The 15,973-nt window shown below is 51.8% G+C and overlaps 1 protein-coding gene across 1 annotated transcript in view; it reads right to left on the bottom strand.

The window, feature by feature from the left end:
• Ezr (ezrin) overlaps window positions 1–15,973 on the bottom strand; it is a 43,125-nt gene that overhangs the window by 5,049 nt on the left and 22,103 nt on the right. Inside the window, exons 3-7 of the mRNA XM_059272823.1 lie at window positions 13,020–13,115; window positions 11,757–12,031; window positions 11,116–11,199; window positions 10,035–10,181; window positions 3,925–4,021 (exon numbers count right to left, since the gene is read on the bottom strand). Coding sequence (XP_059128806.1) covers window positions 3,925–4,021; window positions 10,035–10,181; window positions 11,116–11,199; window positions 11,757–12,031; window positions 13,020–13,115 — 699 coding nt within the window. The remainder of the gene's footprint in view (window positions 1–3,924; window positions 4,022–10,034; window positions 10,182–11,115; window positions 11,200–11,756; window positions 12,032–13,019; window positions 13,116–15,973) is intronic.

The following is a 15,973-nucleotide window of genomic DNA, read 5'->3' on the forward strand; positions in this document are numbered from 1 at the left end:
AAGCGTCCTTTCTTTCAGGGTGCCACACAGCCTAATCTACCCAGTGATCCCAGTCCTGCTTCTGTCCCTGCTGTGTCTGACGGAGGGGTCTGCCACCATGCCAGCACGTCACTTATGTACGTCACTCCTAGACACAGCTCCCTCCCAAGAGCAGGGGCTGTCCACTCATCTCTCTTCCCAGGACCAAATCAACACTCAGTAGCTATTGGTGTTCAGCAAGTATTTGCTGGGTGACAGCCCATTAATACATACCACCACAGGGGGGTCCCCACAACCCTAAGTGAGTTACTCCATCACTCAGAGTCAGGGAATGAGGGTGACAATATAATGGGAATGTCCATTTGGGACTCAAGTAGTACCTGGGAACAGCAAACACTGGCTGCCACGCACAGTGACCACCCACTGGTGCCAGCTGCTCTATGTCCTTGAAATGGAGGAGGCAGCTTCTCAAATAGAGCATGGTGTTCGGAAGTTCTGTCACCGGTGACTACAGAAGTTTAGGGCAATGACGACAGACACCTTTACTTCCTAACTTCTTGCTCCTTCCAGGACTAGCCTGGGTGACAGAGGGGAGACCCGGTCTATCTGGAAATGCCTCGTGGCTTCCTCCAGCCATCGGGGAGGAAGGTGATGGAAACACAGCCGTGTGCATCTCACCCACAGCCACCTTAGGGACTGACAGCGTGCCGGACCAGCTTCTGTCCCGCCCAAGGGTGGCCTGTTTAGCTCCCCTGTCTCCATGAGGCCACCTGAAACCCTCAACTTCCTGGGTGGGGCTCCCTTCTGGTTTCACAGACTGCTTATTAACTCACTGGGTTTCCCAGGGAGGAGTCCACAGAGCTAAGAGAAACAGGAATTTTTATTACCCACCTATCTCTTATTACACAAGAGAAAACAACCTTGGCTTATGGCTTCGGAGGCACACAGCCCCAAAATGTTCCACTGTGACTCACAGGTACGTGCAAAGAAATGCACCACCACCTCCCCTTCGAAGAAGCCAATCACAAAGACTCAAGAGTCAGAACTACAGGTGGACATGAGACTCCCCGACCCTTCCTACAAAAAAAAAAAAAAAAAAAAACAGATCCAGAAACTACCAGAAAACACTTCAGAGAGTTGGCGGGTGGGTGGGTGAGGGGAGCGAATTTCTCCCATGCCTTTGAAAGGAGCCAGTTAGGACTCCAAGTTGAAGATTTCCAAGTTCAAGTCCCCAAAGTGCATCTTAATGCAAAACAGAAGAGACAAGGGGAAGCTTTCTTAGTGATGGACAGCCCGTGCCCTAAAACAGACATCATCAGGCACAAGGAGGCTCAAACAAAGGGAGCCCAAGGCATCCCAAATCCCATCAGGCAAAAGCGACCAGCCTTGCCACACTCCCAGGAAGCTCCCATGAGGCCATAGTGCAGTCCTAGGACCGTCTTGGTCTGTCAGAGGGGCTCCTGAGAAGGTTGCCCCAAGCAACCAGCTGAGCAGAGATGGAGCAGCTGCCTGAGAGATCCCTGCCTTTCCCCGGATGCTACAGGAATGGGAGGGCCTGTTCTGAAGAGAAGGGACTGCCTTGGTCCTTTGCAGGCTGCCTGGACAGGCTGAAGGGGAGGTGAGATCAGAAACCTCCCCGAGTCTCAAAACGAGGCCCCAAATCGCTGTGAGCTGGCGGGCAAGAAGCTGCCTCCTGGCCTGGCGGTCTGGTCCTCTAGAGAGGTTCTGTAACTTCCCAGGGTCCCCTTTGCAAGCCTGCACCAAGGAAGCCACCCTACACCTCCTTCACCCTCAGGGTTTCTGCTGTCTTTTATATAAAAGCCTAACCTTGAAAACGTGGCTTTCTGTGTCGAAGGTAAAATACTGAGGCGTGGCTACCCCGCAGCCCTGGTGGGGTAGAAAGTCACCAGGCCACTGCCTCCTCCATCACCCCTCAGCTCCCTGACTAACGCCGCCTCCCCACTTTGGCCTACATTTGAAAGGCCCACCTATCCCTTCCCTCTCCTCAGCCTGCTTCTCTTTCATCTAAGTGGTAGCTAGATTCACCATGAGAATCCTACTCTGCCTGGTTTCATACTTTCCCCATCACAAGGTAGAATGGCCACTGTTCACGGCCACAGGTCAATCCCGGAACACCGGGCTCCTGGGGTGCATGCATCCAGAGATGGTTGTGTGTGTGTTGGGGGGTGGGGTGCATCACTGTCAGGAGTCTTTCTCACTCACTCTCCACCTCATATTTTGAGGCAGGGTCTCTCACAGAAGCTCGGCTAGACTGGCTGGCTAATGCACTCCACGGATCCGCCTGTGTCCATCTCTCCTTCCCCTCAGCCCTGGGGTTACAGATGCCTCCAACTGCACCTGCCATTTAGGTGGGTGCTGGGATCCCAGACTCAGGCCCTCAAGCCTGTATAGCAAGCCCCTGACTGAGGAAGCCAGCTCCTTACCTCCATCTCTTTAAGTGAAGCTTCCCACAGGGCTGCCCGATAGTGAACATGTCTGCACTAACGCGATCTAATCAACCACGACTGCCTCAGCATCCTTTGGCTTTTCCAAAGCTAAAATGTACGCCAACATACATGTATACATGGGTGCACACAGTCTTCAACAGTCTAGCCCTAAAGACCTGCTCTTCTGTCAGTGGAACCACACTGAAAAAGCAATCTACTTTGTAATTGTCTTGTTTTTCTAGCCACGCTACCTCACTGCCCACAAAATATGGGTCTGCTCTGACCCTCAGCTGGTGGGGCGACATATTAATGGGAGCTGTTACCATGGAGCCCGAGTCTGTATTACACACAGTTTAATTTTAAAGAACTATGTGGGTGCCTGTGGAGAAGACTCGCAAGCTTACACACAGCAGGAAGCATTCCAATAAAGAAAATACTTTCACAAGCCAAGTCGAGACCTGCTGACTTTACAATTCCGATGGCCTAGCCCATGTGTGGGGAAGGCAGTCGGCAGTAACCTGGGGTGCTCCGAGCCTGTCTGCCGTTCTGACGCAGCTCTGAGTCCTAAGAGGCTTAACAGACCTCCACAGGGCCCTGTTTGCCTCTCTAAGCTTCCCACTGGAACTAGAGAACAAAAGACCCAAAGTCTTTCCCAATCTGTAACTGTTGTAAAAAGAGCAAGCTCTAAGGGGAAAAAAAAAAAATTACAATTAAAAAATAAATAAACAAAACTAGAAAACAGAATCCTTGCCATTTCCACCATACTACAGTTGCGTCTATGTCTTCAATATCCTGAGCTAACATCAGCTAAAAGTTTAAATGCTGATGGAATGAAACCCAAACACAGTTCCACAATACACGGGTCCTCAAAGCTCTTTACACTCCTCTTCCCACACGGGCTGAGTGAAGATCATGTGATGGACCAGGGTGACCAGAGGGGAAGCGGGGATGCTCAATTGGAAGGAAGAAGCGAGAGGCAGGATGGGAACCCTGGGGATCCACTACGCTCTCAAACACTTGGAACGCTTCTTAATTGGTAAGCCCAAGAAGGCACAGAAAGCCAAATTTTGGTCCTTTGGACTTCAAAGTCTCATTGTCTATGCTCCAACCAGCTACCAAGGAGACGCTGGCATGCGCTGCACCCACAAGTTGGTATCAGGGGTAGGCTGGCTGCCCACACGAACATTGGGCAAGCTGGGTGTGCCACAGCAGAAGTGTGTCATTTTGGGAAATGCTTATTATCGCTTGGTCAAGGTCAATGACTGAAAACTGTCCTTTCCTCTGTGTGAAGGCTGAGATTACATCATCCAGCTACGGATGGACGCATCAGGTCTCCATGACAACCTCCCACTGCGGTGGTCAGTCACGTGGCCCAAAGATCTCTGAGCATCCATTAGAGGGAACTCTGAGAAACACTGCCTTCCCAGGACAGGGTTCCCCTGAACGCCCAGCTAGCTGTGAGACCATAAGCAGAGGCCCGGTCTATACTTGAACTTACAGGTGCCTTCTTGTCGATGGGCTTGATGACAAACTTTTTGTCATTGAAAGAGATGTTCCTGATTTCACTCCAAGGGAAGCCGATCTTCGGGGTCAACCTGAGGTTATAAGAAGAAAAGCAGCAGTTGAGTAGATGTCCACACAGGCGTTCTTGGACTGAGAGACCTTATCAAATCTCGCTTTAAAACACAAAGCAAGTCCAAGAAGCATAATTAAAAAACAAAACCCACCACATTTCAACAGTCTTTAGCACCCCAGGTCAGCTACACTGCCATGTTCTCAGTTTCAGGAAGCTGTGCTGCATCACCCTGGTCGTCTTGTGGGAAATGCTGACTCTTAATCAGGAAAACCCTTTTGTCCTATTCGACCCTTGCCTGGAACCTCCTGCCTCAAATCGCCACAAGTCTACCCTACCCAAGCTCTCACACTGCCAGAGCCCTCACTTCCGTTCTGCTGGTCTGATTAGTTTCCTGTCAGCCAACCAATTCTCTCTTCAGATATGTCGACGGTTTTCACTCACTCAAGAGTGGCCTTATAGCTCTCAAACCACACTTTCAAGACAGGGTTCCGGGCGGCCAACACGCTTCCTTGTCCCCTGTCCCCCGGGCCCCTTCCTTCCCTCTCCAACACAAACCAGATCAGGGTTATTTAGGTACCATGTTGTTTTTAGCTTTATAAAAGCATGCCTTGCTTTCCACATGGGCCTTCCTTCCAGAAAAGCCGCTGACTGATGGGCAGGGATGGCCGGATTCCGCACTGCTGGATCTCACCTCTGGATCTCACCTAGCACATACATGCTCCCAACCTTGCTGGATGCTGCCCCCGAGTCAGTCCAGGGTGGCTCTAAGACTATACAGAAGCCCTACACAGTCTCACTACTCGATGTCACTACATCACTGGCTGAATTCTGGCTTTTCCATCGAGAGATGTCAAGACCCCACTGCTTTGCTTAACCATGTCCCCACCCTACTCTCCAACACCTTACCAGAAATAACAGCAATCTGGAAGGACAGACTCTCAAACCACTGTCCGAGTACTGTCATCAAAAACAGTCCTGGGGGCCGGGCGGTGGTGGCGGCGCACGCCTTTAATCCCAGCACTCGGGAAGCAGAGCCAGGTGGATCTCTGTGAGTTCAAGGCCAGCCTGGGCTACCAAGTGAGTTCCAGGAAAGGCGCAAAGCTACACAGAGAAACCCTGTCTCGAAAAACCAAAAAAAAAACAGTCCTGGGCTGGGGACATGGCTCACGGGTAAGAGTGTTCTCTCCACAAGCATGAAAACCAGAGTTCGAATCCACAGAACTCTCAACAAAAGGCACTACGTCGGCAGGGACATGCTTGCCGAGTTTCACTGGCAACCAGACCAGCTTCCGGCTCAGTAAGAGGCCCTGCCTCCAGGGAATAAAGTGGAGCATGATCAAGCAGGACATCTGATGTTCTCTGGCTTCTGTGCACGCACACCCACACCCACGTGTGCGTCTACCTCCCACACTGTCCCACACATACCTAACATACAAATTAAAAGGAGGGGAGGAAAACAACCAGGCATTTCCTACAGTTTCTACTTTCAGCAGATCACAGCAAGGCTGGGGTTTGGGGTGAAATTCGGTGCCTAACGACATAATGGGCAGGGCGGGCCTTGCTTGGGCAGCAAAAGCTGGATCAGAAACAAAAGGCGGCCTCTGAAGGCCACAAGGGGGCTTCTAAGCATGACGGCTGGCAGCTGGAGAAGCGATGTAGGACCCTGGCCAGGGTGGTTCATGGCTGAAGCCTTTGGTAGGGACTGTACGGATTCATCCTTTACAGCTGTCACCTACGCCTGTAACCCATCACTAACATGCGTCATGGCACTCAAATGCGATGTGTTCTGACCCTTTATCGTCACGCATGGGACACACAACTTTCAGCAGTATAGTTTTGCTGACGGGTCTCAAAACACTTGAAATGCAGCCACAGCCCGGGCCTACCAGCATCTCCTGCCTGTGCCCCGCCTCACAGGGGAAAGCTAAGGTACAGTAGTGACAAGCGGCAGCCTCCGGAGCACTTGCTCCTGACCCCAAGAACAAAAGCCGGTCACAGAAGAGCTAAGCACCAGGAGACAGCTGCTCAGCCCACAGTCACACTGCCAGGCGGCCAGGTCAACATCCCCAGCTCCTAAAACTCAAAGAGGCCAGGATCTGTCCCACAGCTCTTGTCTCTACAGGTCCCTCTAGTCTCTGACCCAGAAAAGCCAGGCCTCCAAGCTCAGCAAGCACCTGTTTTCCAAAGGCTGGGTCCAACGTGGCCTCTAAGGTTTTGAAAGCTCACATGTGTGACAATCCGTAGCCACTCATAAGCATAACTGCGGTATCAAAACGCATGGGCTAAACATGGTAGTTGGGACTCACTTGTGAGTTAAAGGACTTCCTTTAATTCTTAACCGGTTGGAGAATGAAAGCCTACCAGGATTCTCTTTTCCTGTCCCTGTCCAAACAGAGATCACACGTAGGACATGGGCATGGGCATGGTCCACCAAGAAGACTGCCGCAGGATTTATACTGTAACTGCCCTTATGTGCCACCCATTGAGAAGGGGGTGGGGAGAGATGCATGTCTATAATTCCAGCACTCAGGGTAGGAGAGTTGTGAGTTCTAGGGTAGTGGAGGAGGCTGACCAATGACAATGTGGGGTTGTCAACCAACCGGAACCAGAAGTATTTGGAGATGGCTGGTTGCTGGGCATGCATGTACAGGATTGGACTGGGGCATTTTGAGATTGAGAGGGTAAGGACACCCTCAGCACAATGGAGTTACTCGGAAAGGACACGGGTACCAATGCCAAGGTCTCAAACAGCCTGAGTAACAAAATGAACACCACTGCTAACAAATACCCACAAGTTCACGTTAATACAGAGAGCCGAATAAATGGAAAAAAGAAACTGGTTCCCTCTAGCTAGTCTATGTGTGATTGCCAGTTCTTGACACAGAAATAATCTCATGAAGGTTTCATCCACGGACATCAGGATCAGTAGCTGAACGTCTAAGGATCTGTGTCGGTGAAGTCAGTTTCAGAGTCTCCCTAAAACACACTTGCCGACCGACTATAGAGAAGGACAGGTATGACGGTGGAGGCCCCTGGCTCGCACTGACTCTCCCACTGGGGGCTGGACAGACCCACTGACACATGTTACTTTGTGGGGGGCCGCTGAGGCACTTTTATGGGATTCTCACCCCAAGGGCAAACTTAAATCCGATTGTAAGCAAACCGCAGGCAATGCAGAGCCGAAGACTTCCTAAGAAGTCCGCGGAAAGTCCAAGATAGCAAGGATGAAGACCACTGCAATCCAGACCCCGGGGACAGCTAAGGGTGGTGCTGACGCTGGCCGGGTTTCGGAAGCAAAACCCACTGTGGGGGTCACATTTGGGTCTACAGATGTTAGAGCTGGAGGAAGATGGGTAAAAGGTTATGGGAATTCTTTGTACCATTTTAAACTTAAGTTGAAACCCATTTTTTTAAGTATAGTTTTTTTGTTTTGTTTTGTTTCTTTAATTTTAACCCAAAATCTGTGGCAATGGAAATGATCTTTTCTTTTTTTTGTTTTTTGTTTTTTGAGTCGGGGTTTCTCTGTGTGTAGCCCTAGCTGTCCTAGAACTTGCTCTGTAGACCACATTGGCCTCAAACTCAGAGATCTGTCTGCCTCTGCCTCCCGAGTGCTGGGATTAAAGGCGTGTGTCACCATGGCCCAGCTGAGATAGTAAATATTCTATGTCTTGGTAAACCTACTGAGCCCTAGGAAGTGATTGGCGTTTTCATTTCTTGGAACAAGTACAGATGCCACAATTCACAGTGAGACACATCTCACTTTGAGACACACCTGCTAGGGTGCTACCATCTAGAAAACACGACAGTTTATCAAGTCATCCTCAGTGACCACGTGGATGGAGTGATCTCCCCAAGCTCCTCCGGGTCAACTACTACTTCATGATGGAGTGGGGCGGGAGGGCTAAGGGGGAAACGTGCTGGCAACAGACAAAGGACCCGGGGTCAGCCTCGGTGTCCTTAGTCTTCATTTATTTTTGTGTCACCGAGTCCTGGTATGAGAATCCCAGGAGGAATTACAGCCCATTGGGGGGTGGTGTTTGCCTACAGCCCCCCTCCTTCCAGCCAAGGGTGAAAGAAGAGGGCCAGACAAATGCTTCCAGTACCTATGCCCCCACTGTTCTATGATATATATCATGAAAAGGGGGTCCCTGGGAGACATTTCCCAGCCAGAACCCATTTCATTTCAAAAAGGCTACGATAAAGATATATCTGTTTATTTGTGTATCAAATTGCCCTATTAACAATGTATCAAGAATATCCAATCCCCACCATTAATTAGTTCTATTGGTGAAGGATGCAATTCAATACCCAAGACTTTAGAGCTCTGGTCCCTTGGAGCCTGGAACAATCTCTTGTGGCTACTGCAAACGGGAAAGAACTTTGCTGTCGACCGGTTCAGTGTCTACCTACAGGCTTTTCCTCTGAAGGGAGCGTGTGCCTTCTTTAGAGGGTACAGCAATGGGAGGCAGCTGCCTCCTGCCACCAGGGTAGGAGACTGAAGGTCACTGGGAGAATTACAGTTGGCTGCTGTGGGAGCCTGCGGGGAGGGGGGCTTACGGGCACTGGGAAGGGGCCGACCCAGTAGGGCACGGTTCAAAACTTATTGGGGGGGGGGGAAGGCAACCATTCTGTGGGCTAGGGTGGTTACAGGCTGACATCAGCAAGTTCCTGCCCACGGCTGTTTCTTGCAGCTGGAAAAACCTGTTTGGACAGCCCTTCCCAGGGCTCATTACAAAATCTGGCCATTTAAAAATGGAGCTAAAGACAGGCAGCTTCCCACATGCGTTTCCACAAAGTCCAGGACCCGGTGCTCACCTTCTGACACCAGGCAGGGCTTTCCGGCATGGTGGTGCCTCAGGGCCCCCAGCCTCTACTCTGGGCTTGGAGGAAGGACCGCCCTTGCCTCTCTACAATGCCGCATCATGCACACTTGTGCAGAAGCAAGCATTAAGCCCTCCATAGCCCGCTTCTAGGTACTCCAAGGGTTCCGGGTTCCCCGGATGTCCTGAACGAGTTATTTATTTATTATATTTTAGACAGGGTCTCACTATGTAGCCCTCGCTGGCCTTGAACTCACAGAGCTCTGCCTGCCTCTGCCTCTTGAGTGCTGGATTAAAGGCGTGTGCCACCACACCTGGCCACTGGCTGGATTCTTTATGTACAAGTCATTTATTATCAGCAGGAAACTCTCCTAGGTAACTGCAGAGACCGTGAGCTATGGGGGGCTGACAGGAGATGAGGGAGAGCATCGCATCCTGACACACTTCACAGGGCTTGGCTGCATCTCGGGGCTCCAGGCTTCCATTTCACAAATAAGACATCGAGATCCTGGGGCACTCTTGTCTCCCCCACCTCCTCAGCCAGAGCCCACCTCCTGCGCTCAGGCCAGGAACCTTCCTTCACCTTTGCTTGCTGACTGTCCCTGGTGGGAAGAAGGAAACTCAGGGGTGACCACCGGCAGCTGGCAAGAGGCTCGGCGCCAGGCAGCTCTCTTCCTCTGGCTCCGCTCAGAGACCTTGCCTGACAGACAATGTAATGGCTGCGAAGCAATTAGACACCTTCTGTGGGCTCAGGGGATTTAGCTAATTGTTCCTACATGCAGGCGGCTGCTGTTTATGGAATCCTGGAGTGTCTGGTGGCATTATCAACATTCCTGGTTGGATTAGCACAAGCCCTGAGCTAGGAGTCCATTCTGGCTAGGCAACAGCCTAGGAATAGCTGTGGAGGGGAACGATCTCTGGGAGCTACACTCTCTCTCTGTTTCACGGGGCTCAGAGTCCTAAGGATAGTGCACTCTGGGCCTTCCCTTGCCACAGACTCCTTGTGCTGTGGAACAGACTGGAAGTACAACTGACTTCTGGGTCACCAAGCTACTACTGCACTGTTCAACACACACACACACACACACACACACACACACACACACACACACACACACACAGAAAAAAAAACAAAACAAAAAACCCTGGTACTTCATTGGTTTGGCAGACCTGCTACCCCACAGATAAAATCAATGATCAACTTCCACTCACTTGTCATCTTTCTCATAAATATTAAGTCCAAGGGCATCAACTCCAAGCCAAAGGTCTGTTCCTTTCTTATTTTTGATCTCGAAATAGTTGATCCCATACATTTCCAGGTCCTGGGCAATCTTCAGGTACTCCAGCATAGCGCTGTCCCTAATGGGAAAGAGAACACAGCGTTATGGCTAGCAGCATTCACACCCAAAGACACAGCCTCTGCAGATGCTCAGAGTAACGGCCAGCCATGGAGAGCAGAGCGGGGCATGGCATACGGGCAGGCAAGGCCAGGAGCAACCAAAGGCAGCTAGCTGGGAGGTACGGATGAGCCAGGCTTGGAAGCAGCTCCCGGACAGGGCCTGTGCTAGCCTGAACCCTCTAACTTATCTACTCTCTTAGGTAGAACTAACTGATTTGCTCTGGTTTCTAAGGAGACAGTTTTTTTTTTTTTTTCCTTTTTAGGGATAACCCTGTTTCTTGCATTCACAGAGCAATCAGGGATCCCAACATAAGACTCTCAGAGGCTCCTGGCCCGCTCAAGGACTCTGCGGCACACAGTTTCCAAGTTCCACACTGCAAAGAAGTAGTGTGCACAACAAGGCTGGAGGCAGGGACTGGAATCTTCATTTGAGTATCCTAAAGCCCCCATGCCTCTGTCCCTCAAGCTTCGCGGCCCTTCTCACCTGGGGCCCATGCTTACATTATGTAGTGTTGAAGGCAATAACCTTAGTGAGCAAATGAACTGGCATCCTCAACAAGAGACAGACCACACACACACACACACACACACACACACACACACACACACACACACACACGCAATGGTGAACAATGCTCCCCTCCGCTAAATGAGCGTAGGCAACAGGACTTTCCTCTGAAGGGATGGGTAGAGCTAGCATCAGAGGCTTAAACTGAATTGCTTCTCTTCCCCAGGCAAGAACCTTGTTTAAAAAACAAAACTCTAATTTTCTTCTCCCCAAGGGAACCCCACTTGTCCTGGACGTCACCAAGCACGAGGACTGAACGCTGACCTCTCTGGAAACGCTCGCTACCTGGAGTCCGTGAGAAGGTAAATTGAAAACACGGCACTCACTTGAGCATCCCTCGGTGTTCCGCGTGCCACACCTGGATCCGGTCCTCCCACTGGTCCCTGGAGAGCTTGTGCTGGTCCATGACTCTAGGTTCCAAAAGGAGAGATACAGGACTGTCACCTTCAAGGGCTGTGAGATGTGTGAGCCACGGGGCCATTTCCCTCGTGTATTCAACCCCTATTGTCCTTTCGAACGAGACCATCATGGCGGGCTTTTGTTCTGACTTTCTGCTTTTCTTTCTTGAGCATAAGCCTGGAGATGTAGCCCTTCAAAGACCCCAATCCCACCCTAAGTTTTTAAAAACTATTTAAGATGACTTTTCTTCCAAAAGGGGTCTTTTTTTTTTTTTTTTTTGGTCACCGTCAGTGAATAAGGGCAGACTTGCCAGAGGCCAGGTTACTGGTTACCAGGCAGAGCTAAGCAGGCAGGTCAGAAAGAGGCCTGCCCATCAGACCCATGAGGAAGAGACACGCCATCCCCGCTGTGTCTCAGTTAATCATCAGAGGAGCCTGCTGACGCAGAACATTCCTAAAGGAGCACTCAGGAAAGTACCAGAGTCCCAGCCTCAGGGAGCACGTGACCTTGGTAGAGCTCCCTGCTCCCCACTCCCCACTCCCAGGCCGGCCTCGATCGATCGGCTCACCTCTGGGGGATCAGTCGCTCAGAGCTAAGGTAGCCGGATTTGTGCATCTCCTTGTTATAGTCTCCGAACTTGGCCTGCACCGCGTAGGACCCCAGGAGCACAGCTGTCTCCGGGGGGCAGTAGATCTCGTCGCTGAGGATCCCCTCCTTGACCTGGAGGAAGAACAGCTTCTGCGTGATGTCCTGGATGAGCTCCTCGGCCACATCCTCGGGGTAGAACTTGGCCCGGAATTTGAACTGGACGGGGTTCTCCTTCCGAACCTCTTGTGCAGACACCTGTGCGAGAGAAGGCAGTTCTCAGTACCAACTCCAGGCCGTCCTCGAACACCAGTGATACAAAAGTCATTATACAAGTGTTGCTGTTATCATTTGAGTATCCCGGGCTCGCTTCAAACTTGTTGCGCTTGGAGGATGGTCTTGAGTTTGATATGCCTACCTCTGCCTCCTGAGTCCTGGGATTAAAGGCATGAGCCACCATGCCTGGTTTATGCAGGGCTTCATGCATGCTAGGCAAGCATTCTACCACCTCAGGCACATTATTCCCTAGCCCTGAAATTCATCATTGTAGCACGTGATGTAATAAGTTAGTCCAAAGCATCCTGGCTCTGCTGGAAACCCAGCTAGTGGACCGCAGGACCAATCGCCACATCACCATTTCTTGGGACAGTGCTATCGATCCCAGAGAACTCATTTAGGAAGGACCCCCATGTCCTTCCCGCTGTGACCTGCCCTGAGCCAGCCTGTCCCGGACCACGAACTGACCCCCACACTTGGCCATGTCTCCACTCTCGCCCTCCGTACAGTGACATGGAAAATGAGGCGGAGGGAAAAAAGCACAGCCTGCCCAGGGTCTGAAGAAAACACACTCAGCCAGTGTTTTCATTACTATGAGCGAGGTTGCCCAATCTTCGGAGCTAGAAGATAATTTACTGCCGACTCAAACAAAACTGCAGGATCTGACAATATGGTGGGTGACTCATGATTTCTAGGTTAATCTCATGAAAAAAAAAACAACAACTCAGGCCACTCGGCAGTTAACCATCACCTGCCCCAACAGGGCAGCCGGAGGAGGAATGGAGGATCTAACTCTAGTCCGCAGTCTCCCTTCCTGGAAGCTTGCAGCCTCTCTGTCTATAAAAATCTTTACACAAATAACAAGGCACAAAAAGGCAGACAAAGACCCAGTTGAGGCATTCTGGTTTTGGTGCCCACAGAGAGGATCCACTCCCAGTTAACAGCCTGCAAATGGTTAACTCCGACTTACCTTTTTATCAAGTTTCAACCAGGTAGGAAATCCTTTATTGTCCACATACTGGAGGCCAAAGTACCACACCTCCCGGAGGCCGATCGTCTTTACCACCTGTGAGAGAGTGAGAGGCCACCATGAGAAACACCCTCACACGGGCAACGGCAGCCCAGCCGGCGGTGGCCCCCCACGTGCTCAGCAGTCCCCAGAGAGAGACTGGGCCTCTGCTTGGTACAGCAAACAGGCAGTCTCAAGCTTAACCTGTGACCCACAGATGTCGAAGCACAAGTGGCATATTTTAGCCTGAATCTGACCAGATTCAAGGTTATCGCTAAGTTCCACGAACTCTCACCCCTCCCCCTTCACTGCAGGCTGCGGGGCAGGCTGTGATGAGCGCACAGAACCAACAGCCCACCTCCAGGAGTGTCCAGGCACACCGCCCCGCATCAGGATGCTCAGGTGGGGGATGGCCGAAAAGAACTGGCACAACACACGGCCCACGGAAATAACGACACACATACGCTCACACTCTCCACCCCACCCCACACACACCTCACAACCCCTCACACACTAAAAAGAACTAAGTCTCCAAATCTTAGAATTTTAAACGCCACGACAGGAAACATTAAACCTTTAAAAAAGGTTACCGCTGTCCTCCTGAGAGTTCCCGAGATGCTTCATGTGACACACCAGAAACCACATGGGAAGCCAGCTGTTGATGGTAGACCCCAAATCCCAGCTTTTGGGGGTACAAGGCAGGAAGGGTAGGAGTCGGAGGCCATCACAGGCTACACAGTGAAATGTCTCATCTTTCTTTTTTTTTTTTTTTTTTTTTTTTTTTTTTTTTTTTTTTTTGGTTTTTCAAGACAGGGTTTCTCTGTGTAGCTTTGCGCCTTTCCTGGAACTCACTCTGTAGCCCTGGCTGGCCTCGAACTCACAAAGATCTGCCTGCCTCTGCCTCCCGAGTGCTGGGATTAAAGGCATCTTTCCTAAAAAGAGAAACCATATACACACAGGGCAACAAGGAACACTGGCCAGGCCTGTCGCCTTCACCTGTGGAGGGGCAGATGCTCGCTGCCCCTCCAGTCTCTACCGCCGTGGGCCGCCCTGCCGATTCTCCCCCTGTCCACCCCACAAAACAGTGGAGCTACACCACATCCAGGATTTTACCACGGGATGCTGTGAGGGAAATGTGGCTTCCTCCACACACTGCTCCTAGGACTTGTGAAGCCCACGCCCTCGTACTGACTGCAGCAGGACTCGATGTCCACTCCTGCCGACTTCCTACTCTCCACAAACCAGCGCCTTATCGTCCGAGGCGACCCGAGGTTGCACAACAAAGTCCTACGCACGTAACGAGCGGGTGTCGGCCCTAATCTGACCCTTCCCCTTCACCTGCCCGACTGCAGGCAGCCTCAGCCTGGTCCTGAGCTCCTAGTGAGAACTTCCTGTCCATTCGACCTCCCTCTCCATGGCTCTAGGCTTCCAGTGACGTCCAAGTGCCACCACTCAAGAGTCCTCTCTCCTGCATTGTGTGGATGGACAGGTCAGTCTGCAAGCATCCCGTGTAGCCAAGGCTACCTCTCTCAGTGAAGAGCTGCCCCCACTGCCCTGACTCGCCACTTCCTCCTTACTGTTCCCAATGAATGGACTCCCCCCACCCAGGGGCATGTTAAACAGCCTCCCCTCGGTACATTCTGAAGCCACCCCCTAGCTCCTAGGTCCTCCCTAGAGGGGAACCCCACACTCCCACAAAGCTATCCATTTCCACTGCCTTCAAGGTCCTATGATTCCCCTCTCAGCTTCACCCACAGGAGCGTCTCGACAGCTTGGGGGCTGACCCTCGCCTCTGCCTTGGGAAGGGTTGGGATGACAGGTTTTATGACACAGGACAGGGGTGCCTGATTCAGCCAACCGAGCAGCAGCTGAAGTGCTGTGCCCCATCCCTCCAGTCCCCACAGAACATCCAATCTCAGTTCTTGCTCCACATGGCTCTCTCCAGCTAGAGTCCACTGCCACGCTGCAGCCTGGACTTGAGAGGCAAGAGGCCGCTGCAGAGGCAGGGTGGTGGGGTGATGCCACGGGGGTGCTTGGACCTGTGACTCTCTGGTCTCATTTCTCCGATCACAGTACAGCTTCCTGCTCTGCTTTGGAAGCCATTTTGCCTGTGGCCCCACCACTCCTTTGCTGGTAAGGAAGTCTACAGTGATCAGGCTAAGGTCCTGGACATGGCACCACTCGGCTCTCAGTGGCTGTGTCCGGCTTCCCCTGGGAATTTCAGGGTGACCTTTAGATTTCATCCTTAACCTAGCCTCACCCCAGAGCAGAAAGTATCTTAAATCTCACTAGAAGAGAGCAACCTTCAAACAATGGTGACCGGCAGCCAGCCCTGCCGAACAGGTCTGGGCACGCCCTGGCAGCCAGGGTTCTGCTGCTGGGAGAGCCACTTGGCACTACACCCTGAGCTCACTATCCAGAGAAGTCTGGATGGAGCATGGGCAGGAGTGCTGAGATCCCCTTCCCGGGTTTCCCCAGCAACAGTGCTCATTTTCAGGCTTAGACCTTGAATGCAGAGTGCCATCCCCATGGTGGTGGGGCCACTTGGGACTGCAAGTCCCGGATCAGGTGCTGCGTGACTCACCTTGCTCTGGCCTTGTGCCCCAGACCCTTGTCTACTATCTAGAGCTTGCTCTCATCTCCCTCCCATTCACCTCAGGCCTCAGGAGGCACAGGAACACAGATGCACCTGCCTTACTTCCTTCAGACAAAGCCCGTGCAGACCCCACTCAGGGCCTGGATGCCAAGGGTGAGCTGCTGGCCAGCATGGCACAGGTATCTTTGACATATCCCTCGCCATCGTCTGGGCCCATCTAGTCTATGAAGTTGGGCAGAGAGCAAAGAGGTAAGGAGGGTTTTCCAAGACCTACCACGAGATGGGAACAAGAGGTGCCCTTTCTCCCCATTCTACGTGA

Source organism: Peromyscus eremicus, chromosome 8b (genome assembly GCF_949786415.1).
Source record: "Peromyscus eremicus chromosome 8b, PerEre_H2_v1, whole genome shotgun sequence".
Lineage (NCBI taxonomy): Eukaryota > Metazoa > Chordata > Mammalia > Rodentia > Cricetidae > Peromyscus > Peromyscus eremicus.